General features: G+C 46.3%; 1 protein-coding gene across 5 annotated transcripts in view; it reads right to left on the minus strand.

The window, feature by feature from the left end:
• The window catches only part of brip1 (BRCA1 interacting helicase 1), a 189,684-nt gene extending 176,128 nt beyond the window's left edge, over positions 1 to 13,556 (minus strand). For 4 of the 5 annotated variants that reach the window (XM_061280150.1, XM_061280153.1, XM_061280149.1 and 1 more), the window contains exon 1: positions 13,200 to 13,556. In XM_061280150.1, coding sequence (XP_061136134.1) covers positions 13,200 to 13,289 — 90 coding nt within the window. In that variant the 5' untranslated portion in view covers positions 13,290 to 13,556. The remainder of the gene's footprint in view (positions 1 to 13,199) is intronic. The other variant, XM_061280148.1, reaches the window with a different exon arrangement.
• Between the last annotated feature and the right edge of the window lie 2,241 nt (positions 13,557 to 15,797).

Below are 15,797 nucleotides of genomic sequence, written 5' to 3' on the forward strand. Positions count from 1 at the left end.
CAAACAAGACAAGCACAGACTGCAACGGACAATCAGGTCTGCATATAAGACAATTAGAATCAACCTCAGGCGGTTCGGTGGGGCACTGGGTAGCACGTCCGCCTTACAGTTAGGTGGGTGCAGGTTCGATTCCACCTCCGGCCCTCCCTGTGTGGAGTTTGAATGTTCTCCCCGGACCCGCGTGGGTTTTCTCCGGGCACTCTGGTTTCCTCCCACATCCCAAAAACATGCTTGGTAGGCTGATTGAGGACTCCAAATTGTCCCTAGGTGTGAGTGCGGGTGCAAATGGTTGTTTGTCTCTGTGTGCCCTGCGATTGGCTGGAAACCGGTTCAGGGTGTTCCCCGCCTACTGCCCGATGACTGCTGGGATATTCTCCAGCACCCCCGCGACCCCCGTGGTGACTAAGCGGTTCAGAAAATGGATGGATGGATGGATGGATGGATGGATGGATGGACGGACGGACGGACGGAATCAACCTCCCATTTAACCAGGACCTGTACCTGTCCAGGAAACGTATAACATAACAAAGTTAAGTAAGTAAAGTAAAATCTCTACGGACCCTTCTCACCCAGGTTGCAGTCAGTTCAAACTACTCCCCTCCGGACGGCATTATAGAGCCCTGTACACCAAAACCAGCAGACACAGACGGCTTTTTCCCCAGGCTCTCGCTCTGATGAACTCACACCACTCTTAGAGTCTCAGTGGACTAGTGGTAGAGTGTCTGCCCTGAGACTGGAAGGTTGTGGGTTCAAACCCCGGCTAGGTCATACCAAAGACTATAAAAATGGGACCCATTGCCTCCCTGCTAGGCACTCAGCATTAAGGGTTGGAATTGGGGGCTTAGATCACCAAATGATTCCCGAGCGCGGCACCGCTGCTGCTCACTGCTCCCCTCTCCCTCAGGGGATGGATCAAAATCACACGGGGATGGGTTAAATGGAGAGGACAAATTTCACAACACCCAGATGTGTGTGTGACGATCATTGGGACTTTAACTTTAACTCGGAGTCATTGCTGTGCAATAACATCCTGTTCTCCACACCTTTTTTGAATTGTCTGTATTATTTGTACTCGTATGTGTCCACTCTGCATCCATTGCAGCCTGGTCATCCTAGAAGAAGGATCCTCCCATCTGTGGTCTCTTCTCAAGGTTTCTCATTTCCCCTAGTTGGAGTTTTGAGTTTTTCCTTGCCCTCCTGGGAGTTTAAGATGTTTGAGAATATTTGTCAATTTTCACACGTCTTGAGTGTTGTTAGTCACCTAAATGTTGAACAGAGGCTGTGATGTACCAAAGTCAAATTCCTTGTTTGGCATGCTCAAACATGGCAAATAAAAATTATTGAATCTCCCTCAGACATTTCCTTCTGTGCCACAGTCTCTGCTTCTGCTCACTGTTCTTCCTGTTGTGTACAATATATTTTGTGGCCTTTGTGCGGAACATCCAGAAATAAATAGCTGTCTCAGGACAAAAGGATCCGACTGATTCTCCATTTACGGAGATGTCATAAGGTTGTGGTTATTCCTCTGGACTTTTGCCTTTTTGACCTTTTGCCTTTTTTCTTAACTGTTTGAGTGTAGTTTTTTTCCACAGCCTTGAGACATCTCAGCCTGCATACAAGAGAGTGAGCAAACAGGAGAGCGGGAAAGCGAGCGGGTAAGCGAGGAGCTGCATGGCTGCACACAACACGCAGAAGGACAGCACTGCAGCCAGTCAGGCAGGTGGTGTAAAATCTTAGTTGCCTGACGTCAGGCTAGGTCATTTGTGAGCCCTGACAAGCATAGATCTAAATAAAGTTAGTTTACTAGGGGTGTAAATTGCGGGTTTTGCCACGATACGATATAATATCGATACAAAGAACTACAATACGATATTTGCCGATATCCTAAAGCCTGCTGCGATTCATTCACGATATATCGCGATATAGTGCTCTACGATCGATTTTTTTTTTTAATAAAAAATATAGAACAATAACCTGATTTATAACAATTCATATGCAAAATCAACAAGGTACTGCAAACTCTTTATTTAGGAAATTACAAGAGTATTGTAGTATACAACGTGCTTATTTTAACACTGAACTTTGGTGTGGTGTTTTCTCTTTAAATGTGCGGCGAGATTTGTGCTCCCTGAATATTTGATCACTGCATGGCAGGATTTACAAACTGCACGTGTCTTGTCCGTTGAGCCATCTTTTCTTTGGAATCCAAAGTGCTTCCAAACGAATGACTTGAAGCCTAAAGGGGAGCAAATTTCCTCGTCTTTTTGGACACTAGCCACAGCACCAGCCCAGGAGCCGCGTACTAGTTGTCGACTCCCCTTTCACGTGCGTGCTCTGCTCACAACACAACACGCGCAGTGCGCTCCCGGAAAGAGGAAGCAAGCAACAATGAACTGGATTTCAAAATAAAGTCTCGTCTAATGTCCGAGGTCAAACACGGCGATATAAATCGGTGTTTACGTTTAGCATCGATGCAAATAAATCGTAGAGCATTATATCGATTAATCGATGTGTATCGATGTATCGTTACACCCCTATTGAGAACATTTTATATATATATATACACATGTGACCAGCGCTGTCCAGTTGCGCGGTCGGCGGCGCGCAACTGTTGCGCGTTCAGCAAGTGCGCTGCAGTTGCGCGATCAGACAAAATAAAGCTCCCTGCGCACTGAGGTCCACTTAAATTTTGGAAAGTACATCAGGATTTTAAAAATATTTTCTAAATTTCAGCGACGGCTCTGTCACAATAATGCGACCAGCGCGGTGCAGTTGCGCGGTCGGCGACGCGCTACGGTTGCGCGTTCGGCGGTGCGCTGCAGTTGCGCAATTGGACAAAAATGCGCGGATGAAAAAATGCTTAAAAAAGGTGTTTTTTTGGGGGGGCTTGGAACTGATTTTTCTTTTTTCCATGTTTTGTAATGGGAGAATATGATTCGGAATTGCAACGATTCACTTCTCGAACAGCCTTCTGGAACGGATTGAAGGGAACACTTTGAAAACACATCAGATTTCAATGGTACTAAAAAAACAAGTCAGTTTCATATTTCAGGAACAAAAGGATCAAAGTTTTCAGCCTATAGAGGGCTCAGTATATAGACACCCCAAAAATCTAAGTGAAAAAATAATGTGGCAGGCTCGTCCATTTTGCCTAAATTCAATTTCTGCAACTCAAAATTCTTTTCAATATCTTGTGTGGCCTCCACGAGCTTGTATGCATGCTTGACAACGTCACGGCATGCTCCTAATGAGACGACGGATGGTGTCTTGTGGGATGTCCTCCCAGATCTGTCTAAGGGCATCAGCAAACTCCTGTAAAGTCTGAGGAGCAACCTGGCGGCGTCTGACGGACCGAAACATTATGTCCCAGAGGTGTTCTATGAGGGCCATTCAATTGTGTCAATTCCTTCATCCTCCAGATACTGTATGCATACTCTTTGCCACATGAGGCCGGGAATTGTTGTGGATCAGGAGGAACCCAGGACCTACTGCACCAGCGTAGGGGCTGACCATGGGTGCAAGGATTTCATCCCGATACCTAATGAAAGTCAGACTGCCATTTTCTAGCCTGTAGAGGTCTCTTCGTCCCTCCATAGAAATGCCTTCCCAGACCATCACTGACCCACCACTGAACCAGTCATGCTGAATGATGTTGCAGGCAGCATAGCGCTCTCCTTGGCTTCTCCAGACCCTTTCACGTCTATCACAGGTGCTCAGGGTAAACCTGCTGTCATCTGTGAAAAAGCACAGGACGCCAGTCGGGCTACGTCATACGTCAGCAGCACGTGTGCCGCATGCCACGAGAGTTTTCTAAACAAACGCAAACATGGAGCGAACGTTCGCTTCTCTTCCCCGGGTTGCTAAGCGGACGTCAAACCCTGCGCGTTCGCTTCTCTTCGGGTTGCTAATGGGACGTCAAACCCTGCGCGTTCGCTTCTCTTCGGGTTGCTAATGGGACGTCAAAGGCTGCGCGTTCGCTTCTCTCCCGAATGGGGGGGGGGGGAGGCTAATCGGATGTCAAACGCTGCGTGTTCGCTTCTCTTCCGGGGGGGTGTTAATGGGACGTCAAACGCTTTGTGTGGCGGGCTCCATCTAGTGTGGAAACTGAGAAGCTGAGCTCAAGCTTCTTGTGCGGGCCATATTCAATTATGTTTTCAGAATTTGCTGCGGGCCAATAAAAACTGGACCGTTAGTTTGGACACCCCTAATTTAGAGCAAAGAACTGTGTAGTCTGCCTGATGCCATTGCCTTTGGTCTTTTCTGTTCCACATGTAGAGTTATGTAGCTTGTTAAGTCAACCATAATATCGGATCGGTATCGGGTATCGACCGATACGCAAAGCCACGGCATCGGTATCGGTATCGAAACTGAAAAAGTCGGATCGGTGCATCTCTATTATAGACTCATAAAAAGGCTGTGGACCGCTGTTGTGCTGTTATGTTAATAAAAGTTATGCGCCCCAAAATAATCTATTTCCTGACAATCATCTTTGTGTATATTCTCTTACAAATGGTAATTAAACATTAATAACCTTACGTGATCATGCGGCTACTTTACATGCATTTTTTCTAACGGCCATCAGGGGGGGCTCGAGCAGAAAAGGTAAGAGTGAAAGAGGTGGAATATATGCGTCGAGGAAGACAGCAGTGGCGCGTTGTTAATGAGGAAAGTTAGCATGAACAGAGCCCAATGATGGAAGTCAAAGTCTGCTTTATTGTCAATTTCTTCACATCTCAAGACAAACAAAGAGATCGAAATTACGTTCCCACTATCCCACGGTGACAAGACATAGTACACAATATACATCCAAGTAAACAACACGAAAAATAAAAACAAGTCACAAACAGCAGGCTCCCGCACCTCTTCCTCGAGGGCAGAAGAGCAAACAAAGAGTGAGCGGAGTGACACATCACTCACAATCGTGGTCGCCTTGCGGGTGAGATGGGAGGTGTAAATGTCCTTCAGGGAGGGGAGTGAAGCACCAATAATCTTACCAGCCGTGTTCACTATGCGCTGCAGGGCCTTCATGTTGTATTCAGTGCAGCTACCACCACAAACAGCGATACAATTGGAGAGGACGCTCTCAATGGTGCCACGGTAGAATGTAGTAATGACAGCCGGAGGAGCACTTGCTCGCCTGAGTTTCCGCAAGAAGTACAGGCGGCGCTGAGCTTTCTTCGCCAGTGATGCGGTGTTGGTGGACCAGGAGAGGTCCTCACTGATGTGCACCCCCAGGAATCTGGTGCTGCTCACTCTCTCCACCGTCAATGGTCAGTGGCAGGTGTTGGGTGTTACCTTTCCGTAAGTCAACAACATTCTCCTTGGTCTTAGTGACGTTCAGCAGGAAGTTGTTGTCCCTGCACCACGTGGACAGAAGGTCGACCTCCGACCTGTACTGAGTCTCGTCGCCCCCCGGTGATGAGACCCACCAGAGTCGTGTCTTTGGCATATTTCAGCACGCGGTTGCTACTGGAAGTTGCAGTGCAGTCATGCGTCAGCAGGGTGAAGAGCAGCGGACTGACGCAGCCTTGGGGGGGCCCCGTGCTCAACATGATGCTGGCGGAGATTTTGTCACCAACACGTACCACCTGAGGCCTCTGACAGAGGAAGTCCAGGAGCCAGTTGCAGAGGTAGGTACTCAGGCCCAGCTTGTCGAGTTTGCAGATGAGTCGTTGTGGCACAATGGGGTTGAATGCAGAACTGAAGTCCACAAAAAACAATCTCACATACGAGTCCCTCCTCTCCAGGTGGGTGAGGGCTGAGTGGAGGGCAGAGCAGATGGCATCCTCAGAGGACCGTTTGGCTCGGTACGCAAACTGGAAAGAGTCTATGGTGGGGGGGAGAATGGATCTGATGTGCTCCATGACATGCCGCTCAAAGCACTTCATGATGATGGGCATCAGCGCCACGGGGCGGTAGTCATTGAAGCAGGACGGAGCAGGTTTCTTCGGCACAGGTACGATCGTGGCAGCCTTGAAACAGGAAGGGACGATGGCCTGCTGCAGGGAAATGTTAAAGATTTCCGTGAAAACACCCATCAGCTCCCCAGCGCAGTCCTCCATCGCTCTACCTGGGATGTTGTCAGGGCTCCCGCCTTACGGGTGTTGATAGCGGCAAGCGCCCTCCTCGCGCTATCGGCAGAGAGGCACAGGAGCTGCTCGTGTGGAGGGGGAGGGGTCTTCAGCGGGCAAGTGCTGTTCTGAGCGTCGAAGCGAGCAAAGAAGCGGTTCAGATCGTTGAGCAGACTGATATCCCCCTCCCAGCTCTGCGGCGCGGACTTGTAGTCCGTGATGGTCTGAATGCCCTGCCATAGGCTCCGTGCGTGCCTGCTGTCCTTGAAGTGGGCGGTAATCTTGCAAGAGAATGCCTTTTTCGCTTCCTTGATGCCCTGGGACAGGGCGGCCCTCGCTGTTCTCAAGCCAACCTCATCCCCCGCTCTGAAGGCTTTGTCCTTGGCCCTCAGCAGCCTGAGGACAACCCCTGTCAGCCATGGCTTCCAGTTAGCCCGAGTGACGATGAATTTCGAGTGGGTCACATCATCAATGCACTTTGTGATCTAAGAGGAAACAGAGTAAGTATACTCCTCTATGTCCGTGCGATTGTTGCAAGTGGCCGCCTGCTTAAACATTTCCCAGTCATTAGTGCCAAAGCAGTCTCGAAGCGCATCAGAGGCACCCTCAGGCCACACCCTTGCCCGCTTGCGAACCGGCCTGGATGCTCTCACCATTTGTCTGTATGCGGGTACCGTTTTTTCCGTGTATAGTGCGCCCCCATGTATGATACGCACCCTAAAAATGGCATGCTGATGCTGGAAAAAAGCCTGTACCCATGTATAATACGCACCCAATTTTTATGAATTTTTTAAAAAAATCTTTTTTTTTTTTTTTCTTTTTTAAGTCCCAATGATCGTCACACACGCAGGGAGGCAAAGAGTCTCATTTTTATAGTCTTTGGTATGGTCTTAACTAGGCTGGATGTAATTGTTTTTGTTGGCGTTGCTTTCTCCGACTGCCCGTAAACGCACCACCGCGCTCCGTGCGCGCACGGGAAAGAGGCGGCTCTGTATGGGAGAGACGTTGAAGAGGAATAAAAACACCCTTGGAAACCAAAACTTGCCCCTCGTCGTGACTCAGGGCCGCAACAAATGTTTCGGATTTGTGTAGGGTACATTGTGACAGACAGCAAACGAGCAGGTGATCGAGCAAGCGTCTGATACGAGAGCATTGCGGTCGCATGGAGCGTGTTTGAAGTGAACAGCAGAGAAGAAAGGAACAAGGCAAAGTGTTGTGAAATAAAATGCACAGAACGGATGCGCAAGACACGTTAGCTATATAAAGAGCGAGAGTTGTTTTCTTCCTATTAGTTTCAATTCACAGTTTAATTAGCAGTTTCAATCAGCAAATAACAAAATGCGTATTACAGGTAATATTTTATTTCACAACACTTTGCCTTGTTCCTTTGGTCTCTGCTGTTCATCCTAAAACACAAAGGCGCTCTTTAAGCAATGCGACAGTGAGCGCCCGGCGCGCTGCGGTTGCGCGACCGCACCAAATTAAGCTCCCTGCGCAGTGCGCACTGAGGTCCACTTAAATTTTAGAAAGTACATCAGGACTTTAAAAATATCTTCTAAATTTCAGCGACGGCTCTGTCACAATAATGCGACCAGCGCGGTGCAGTTGGGCGGTCGGCGGCGCGCTACGGTTGAGCGTTCTCTCTTGCGCTCTCTCTCTCGCTCTCTCTCGCACACACGCAAACCGGATATCATACGGAGGCCGCCATTACAGATGCGCAGAACGGATGCGCAAGACACGTCAGCTATATAAAGAGCGAGAGTTCAGTTCTCTACCTAAATCCGTATTACAGGTAATATTTTATTTCACAACACTTTGCCTTGTTCCTTTCTTCTCTGCTGTTCCCTTCAAACACGCTCCATGCGACCGCAATGCTCTCGTATCAGACAAGGCTTGCTCGATCACCTGCTCGTTTGCTGTCTGTCACAATGTACCCTACACAAATCCGAAACATTTGTTGCGGCTCCGAGTCACGACGAGGGGCAAGTTTTGGTTTCCAAGGGTGTTTTTATTCCTCCTCAACGTCTCTCCCATACAGAGCCGCCTCTTTCCCGTGCGCGCACGGAGCGCGGTGGTGCGTTTACGGGCAGTCGGAGAAATCAACGCCAACAAAAAAAATTACATCCAGCCTAGTTAAGACCATACCAAAGACTATAAAAATGGGACCCATTGCCTCCCTGCGTGTGTGACGATCATTGGGACTTAAAACAAACAAACAAAAAAAAACATTTAAAAAAAAATTAAAAAATTTTTGTACCCATGTATAATGCGCACCCCAGATTTTAGGACAATAAATTAGTTAAATTTTGCGCACTATACACGGAAAAAAACGGTAAAAGCATAACAGTGAGATGGTCAGAAAGTCCAAGATGGGGGCGGGGGGCAGCTTTGAAAGCTCCTTTATGTGTAGAGTAGACCAGGTCCAGGAAGCTGTCACCACGTGTTGGAAAATTAACATGCTGATGAAGCTTCGGAAAAACAGAATTCAGGTTAGCATGATTAAAATCCCCAGCGAAGATGATGAAACCGTCGGGGTGCGCCGTCTGTTGTTCACTGACAGCCTGGTACAGTTCACTAAGAGCCGCGATCCTGTCGCCTTCGATGTTGGAAGGCGGGATGTATACCGCGACTAGCAGAATCGCAGTAAATTCCCTTGGCAGATAAAAAGGACGGCACTTAATGATCACAAACTCAGCCAGTGGCGAGCAGCGCTTGCATACAACTACAGAGTCTCGGCACCATTCGTCACGGAAGTCGACACATATTCCCCCTCCTCGCAATTTTCCCCCTTACAATGGCCCGGTCCGCCCGATAGCACGCTAGCCACTCCAGATGCACAGCAGAGTCCGGAATGTTGACAGTCAACCAAGTCTCAGTGAACACGAGCACACAACAGTTACGCACTGTCCGGTTCGTAGATCTCAGCAGGCGAATGTAATGCATTTTGTTGTCCAGCGATCGAACATTCGCCAGAAGAATGGAAGGCACGGCCGGGCGAGCTGGGTTCGCCGCCAGCCTGGCCCGGACACCTCCGCGCTTGCCCCTCTTCTGCCTCCTCGCACACCGCTTCCGACGCTTTCTATCCGGGGGAGGAGTAGCAGGCGATTCCGGCGTCGTTTCAGGACGGAGCGATACGAGCTCCTTTAATGTCTCCGCTTCAAAGTTCAGAACGCCGCAAAACTCGCTTTCGTCGATGTCGAGCAGAACCTGCCTGCTGTACTTGTAGCACGACGTAGTACGACGAGACGAACACATAAAACTGTCGGACAAACACTCAAAGAACAAAACACCGTTCAAGATTCAAGAGATTCAAGAGTTTTTTATTCGCCATGTTTGAGCGTGCCAAACAAGGGATTTGACTTCGGTAAATCACAGCCTCTGTTCAACATTTAGGTGACTAACAACACTCAGGACATGTGAAAAATGGCAAATATTTTCAAATATCCCCTGATCTTAAACTCCCAAGAGGGCAAGGAAGAACTCAAAACTCCTGCTAGGGGAACTGAGAAACCTTGAGAAGAGACCACAGATGGGAAGGTCCCTTATCCAGGATAACCAGGCTGCAATGGATGCAGAGAGGAGACAAAGTACAAACAGTGTAGACAAATTCAAAAAAGGTGTGGAGAGCAGGATGTTATGCTAAGAGGATGCTAAGAGTGGTGTGAGTTCATCAGAGCAACGGCCTGGGGGAAGAAGCTGTCTCTGTGTCTGCTGGTTTTGGCGTACCAAGCTCTATAACGCTGTCCGGAAGGGAGTAGTTCAAACCAGGGCTGTGGACTCGGTTCGGACTCGGGGACTCGGTCGGACTCTATCATTTTTGCCTGACTCGGACTCAGTGCTGATTTTGACCGAGTCCACCGAGTCAGACAATAAAAAAAAAAGAGGCAAGACGCAGCCAGAGAGTGTCAGGTTACAGTCAGCGCGGTAGGAGTTGGAAGAAGCAGTAAAAACTCCACCAAACTCGTCGTAATGACCCGTGATATATGTTATATCCTTACTATTTTCCAGGTTCTTAGATAGCAAGAATAGGTCGGACAACGACGTGAATGATAACTGCTTTATTCCTTACTCACAGTGCGTTCACAGGGCGTACCACAACAACACAGAATGCGCCCATCCCACTTCCGGGGGTTTTCTACTACGGAATTTGAGTTAGCCCAAAATACACAACATCTCTTCCCCTCTTACAATGAACGTGCTATATGCACCTATAACTTGACATCTTCAAGATCTATCAATAACTACCATTAAACAATTATCATATATGGTCCAGACAATTATGACAATAATATTCCCATGAAACCTTAACTTTGGGTGAGCGTGGACTACCTCGAATTATACCGAAAAACCGATGTCGTACGGCGTCGGCACGGCGTCAGCACTATGCTACTATTTATTGTTTTCAATAAAAACATGAAGACCTCACGTTTGCGTCAGTCAATTTTAATTTCTATAAAGGATTATTCTCATTTGATGTCTTTAAATTCATCCGCGTTCTGCCATTGAAGCGGGGTGCATTCAAAAACCAGTCGTACAGACGGACACGTTTTGTGATCAAATCTTTCATAACGAGAATGATTTGAGTGAATTGATTTGAATAAATAGTTGAGACGAAATTTCAGTTCTGAAGGCTCCTTTTGTCCCAAGCAAAGTGACAGATGGTGGGGAGGGGGGATAAAAATTGTAAAATCAATTCACTCAAATCATTCTCGTTATGAAAGATTTGATCACAAAACGTGCGTGGCTTTTTCTTAAATGAACACGTTTCACATTGCTATCGTGTCAGCTTTTAATTATATTGCCCTGTCATGTTAAAGCAAATTAATAAATGCAACAATATTAATTTGCTTTGAAAATACCTGAGTAATAAAATAAAATGGATGGATGAATGATGATCACAATTAAGTATAAGTATAATTAAGTATAGTCCTTGTAGCCTGTACCCAAAAAGAGGAGTTTCTTTGCATCGAGATTTATGCAAAGAGCTCACGTAATTATATTGTTGCGTTTTGGTGAAGTGTTCCGTCCGTACGACTGGTCTTTGAATGCACCCCGCTTCAATGGCAGAACGCGGATGGCATCAAATGAGAATAATTTATAAAAATTAAAATTGACTGACGCAAACGTGGGTTTTTCATGTTTTTATTGAAAAACAACATAGTGCTGACGCCGTACGACATGGGTTTTTCGCTTTCCAAATAAGGGGTCCTCACTAATTATTTGTGTTTAGATAAATGTCTGAGCTATAATGGTGTAATTAATGATTAAAACTTGAAAGTATCTGTTTATTGTATTCGTTTATATATTTAATAAAGACAAAGCCATCACAAAACTGTTGTAATTATTTAGATTTTGATCTAAATTAGCCTTGAATAAAGACTAAGCAGTCACATGAATTAACAGAAAAAATGGACAGCCGGGCTCGGGCTCATGGCCAAGAGGCCGGACTCGGACTTGGTGCAAAAATCCGACCGAGTCCACAGCCCTGGTTCAAACAGACTGCAACCTGGGTGCTAAGGGTCTGTAGAGATGTTCCTTGCACATTTCCTGGTCCTGGAGAGGTACAACAAGTCTTGGATAGATGGGAGGTTGATTCCAATTATCTTTTCTGGAGTCCTGATTGTCCGTTGCAGTTTGGGCGGGACAGAGAGAGGTTGCTGCGTGTGCACGCGCCGCCATCTTGAATCTTGAAGACACTGGAAGGCGCGCGTATGACGCAGCTTTCAAGTTAAAAGCCATTGGGCTGACTGATAAAGAAGGGAACAGAGCGGCACGTAAACTTGGCATAAATGAATCGATGGTGAGACTTTCACACAAGCCACTGCATCCGTGGAGCAGTGTGAAAAAATCCACCATCAACAACAGGTTTTGAAAAGCCGGTCTGCTGGCATGACGGAGAGGAGAGCACAAGCTCAGGAGTGAATTTGCCTCAGGACGAGAGTGACGATGAAAGCGACAACGAAAGAGAGGAAGAGAAAGTGTTGCGACGTACATCTGGCTTCAATCGGACCCTGAGGAGGAAGATTTTGCTGGTTTCGGTGGACAGGAGGAAGACAAAGACGGCTCTCAGTGACTTTGTTGACTGGTGTGTTGTTTTTTTTACCCGCCTAGTTAGTGCTGTTGCTTCCGTGTTTACAACAAAATGTTAGTGTTATTAAAACTTTAGCCTAGCTAGTGCTGTTACTTCCGTGTTTACAAAGAAATGTTAATGCTATTAAAACTTTAGCCCAGCTAGTGCTGTTACTTCCGTTATTTACAACGAAATGTTAATATGATTAAAACTTTAAAAAGGCTTTCTGTGTACTGTCTTTCTTGTAAATAACTTGTGCGCACGTGCGGTTTATAGTCCGGTGCGGGATATATAAGAAAAAAATAATATATCCCCAAATTTTAGCTGGTGCGGTTTATAGTCCGAAAATTATGGTATAAATGTCTTGTGCAGATGCCCTCGCTGCTGAGCTGCTGGGGCGTGTCAGCCGGTCAGCAAGGCAAGGAGCCGTGACACGTTTAAATTTTTAAAAAAGTGTTTGAAATACAATAACATATTTAAAGTACAATAGAGTATACAGTGTTTGAAAATACAATAAAGGTTCACAAAAGTCTTTTATGGATATTGTAACAACATATTTTCTCTACATTGCGGAGCTTCACCTATCGCGGGTGGTCTTGGAACCAATTATCCGCGATATACGAGGGATTACTGTACCTTCCTTTAGACAGAAGAAAAAGAACACACATTGAGTAAGTTGGCATAGACAATCAGTATTAGTTTCATGCCGCGGAATGCGACTGGTGCACTCCCCATTGAGTAATTCAACACAACCCTCAAGAGATATGAAGATATCACAATTTGGTGATGCTGCACACAATCAGAAATAAGACGAAACGTAAAGGCCATGAAAACCACCCAGTTTCAACAATGTTATCTGAAGCCTGCTTATCTGTCCCTCATTTTTATCCCTGGGAAATATTTGTATTTTCATTTTGTAATGACAGTCTTTCTTCTTTTCACTTTGCTCAAATATAATGGCCATAAACACAATGCAAAGAACTGTCTACACAAACATTTAACTTGAGCGTACTGAGCGCGTTCTTTTGAGCTAACATAAACGTGTTTATTTTACATACTGAATTCATCATGGCCAGCTGGGATGGATACGCCTTACACGGGAACTGGATCCGCACACCTCCGATGATGTACTCCAACGACGATGTCATGTTGCTGCTTTTGTAATACGTTTCACTAACACCCACACACTGAAGCTTCGTCCGATGTAGACCAGGTACCGACACAGACTGTGCATTTGACCACCTTCGATGGCATTCGAAGGTCTTCAATTTCCCGCAAATTGAAAAACGTTTTTCAACTTCCCGCAAACTGAACACGTCTACTTCGTCTTCTTCTTGTGCTTTTTCTTCTTCTGCTTCTTTTGCTCTTTCTTCTGCTTCTTCTGCTTCTGCTTTTTCTTCTTCAGCATTTTCTTCTTCTGCTTTTACTTGTTCTTCGTCTTCTTCTCCTTCCTTTTCTTCTTCTTCTCCTTCCTTCTTTTTACCTCGTCGCGGGTGTGAAGGGCAAGTTCACGATGCCTCATGAACCAATGTGTAGATAATTGCATGATTGTGTATTGTGCTAAAAGAATGTCCCGCACGGCTACCGTAGCTGAGACGAAGAAGCTGCTCTCGCTCCCCGGATGTAACGCAACCAAGTGATAGATTTTGTTCTCTGAATCCTTATGTGAGTTTATTAAACTGCTGTCCTCTAAACGTATGGTGCTTGCTTCGACGCACATAACGACATGGTGTCAGAAGACGTCTCGGACCTGCCCTCTGTGTATTGAGTGGTGTTTTTTTTTCTTCGCCGTGCTCCGAAGTGCGAAAGGAATTAAGTAAAGGCTGACTATGGAGGAAGGATTTCGCAGGCCTGATCCTCTTGTTTTTGAAGGAGACGTTGCCGAGAATTGGCGTATTTTTGAAAGTGAATATGACATTTTTATCGAGGCTGCACACGCGGATAAACCTGCCAAGACAAAGGCGTACATCCTCCTCAACCTTGCAGGAGCAGAAGCCATTGAACGGGAGCGTTCATTTGTATACGCTGCGGAAGTTAGAGCGCCAGGAGAAAATGGAGCCGTTATGGTCCCGGCCGAGTCTCGGGACGACCCCACATGTCTCAAGCGAAAATTTCGAGAAATGTGCAATCCACAACACAACAAGACGATGGAAAGGCACAAGTTTCACACTCGAAATCAGAAGCAAGGTGAGACTATTGAATCTTTCATCAGTGATTTGAAGATAAAAGCAAAGAGTTGCCACTTTGCAGAGCTCACAGACGAATTGATTTGTGATAGAATCGTGTGTGGCATCAACAACGACAGTATAAGAAAGGCTCTGCTACGCGATAGTGACTTGACCCTCGCTAAAGCAATTTCTATCTGCCGTATTTATGAAATGACCGAGGAAAACACAAAAGCATTAACTCTGCAAGTAAACCCTGTGGATGCGCTACAACAAAGCTCCAATAGAGGACAGTACAGGTCAAGAAATAAGAAAGCAAATCAATATGATTCAAAGAACATCACTACTTGTAATCATTGTGGAGGCAGCCACCCAGCGCAAAGGGATAAATGTCCAGCGTTTGGCTTGAAATGTCACAGATGTGGAAAGATGAATCATTTCAAGGATTGCTGCAAGTCAAAGCCAGCGTATCACAACACAGAAAGAAAGAGTTTCACAAAGAAAAGCTCCACTAGAAGACCAGTGTATCACGTGAAGGTCGAGCAAGAGAAAGAATACACCGCTGATGATGATACATACTATGTAGATGGAATTTCTGTGGACACTATCAATGCACATATGAAAAATAGAGATGAAGGGTTTGTCACTCTGCATGTGCACGGGAAACCCATCGAAATGAAGATTGAAACCGGAGCGAAATGTAATGTAATGGCTAAGGACATGTTTGTACAACTCTCTGAGGGGAACATTATTCCCTGTGGCAAGTCTACAAATCTAGTGGCTTATGGCGGCAGCAAGATCGAAACTGCAGGTCTTGTCTCACTGTCATGCTACTTGGATGAACAGCAACACACGCTACCCTTCTTCCTCGTGGTTAGTTGATGACATAATTGTGGGAGGTCGCGATGCTGCAGAACATGATGCTAATCTGAAGAAAATATTGGATCGTGCACAAGAGATCAAACTTAGACTCAACTCTCAAAAGTGCAAGTTTCGGCTCGACCAAGTCTGCTATGTTGGTCACATATTCACAAAAGAAGGTCTGAAAGCCGATCCAACGAAAACAGAAGCCATCACGGAGATGCCGGTCCCGCAAGATGCCCTTGCTGTGCAACGATTCCTGGGCATGGTGAACTACCTGGGGAAGTTTATCCCGAATCTCAGCGACATTGCAGCACCACTCAGGCAGCTCACTCACAAAGACGCTGCATGGTGCTGGCTCCCCCAACACCAACAGGCATTTGTGAAATTGAAGTCATGTCTATCCAGCTCACCTGTCCTTTCTTATTTTGATGTAGGGAAACCTGTGATGCTAACATGTGATGCATCTCGTTATGGGTTGGGTGCAGCATGTTTACAAGATGGAAAGCCAATTGCGTATGCATCTCGCACATTGTCAGATACAGAAACCCGTTATGCGCAAATTGAAAAAGAACTCCTTGCTGTTGTTTTTGCATGCACTAAGTTTAAGGACTACATCTATGGCAAGCA

Source organism: Syngnathus typhle, linkage group LG6 (assembly GCF_033458585.1).
Source record: "Syngnathus typhle isolate RoL2023-S1 ecotype Sweden linkage group LG6, RoL_Styp_1.0, whole genome shotgun sequence".
In the NCBI taxonomy this organism is placed as follows: Eukaryota; Metazoa; Chordata; class Actinopteri; order Syngnathiformes; family Syngnathidae; genus Syngnathus; species Syngnathus typhle.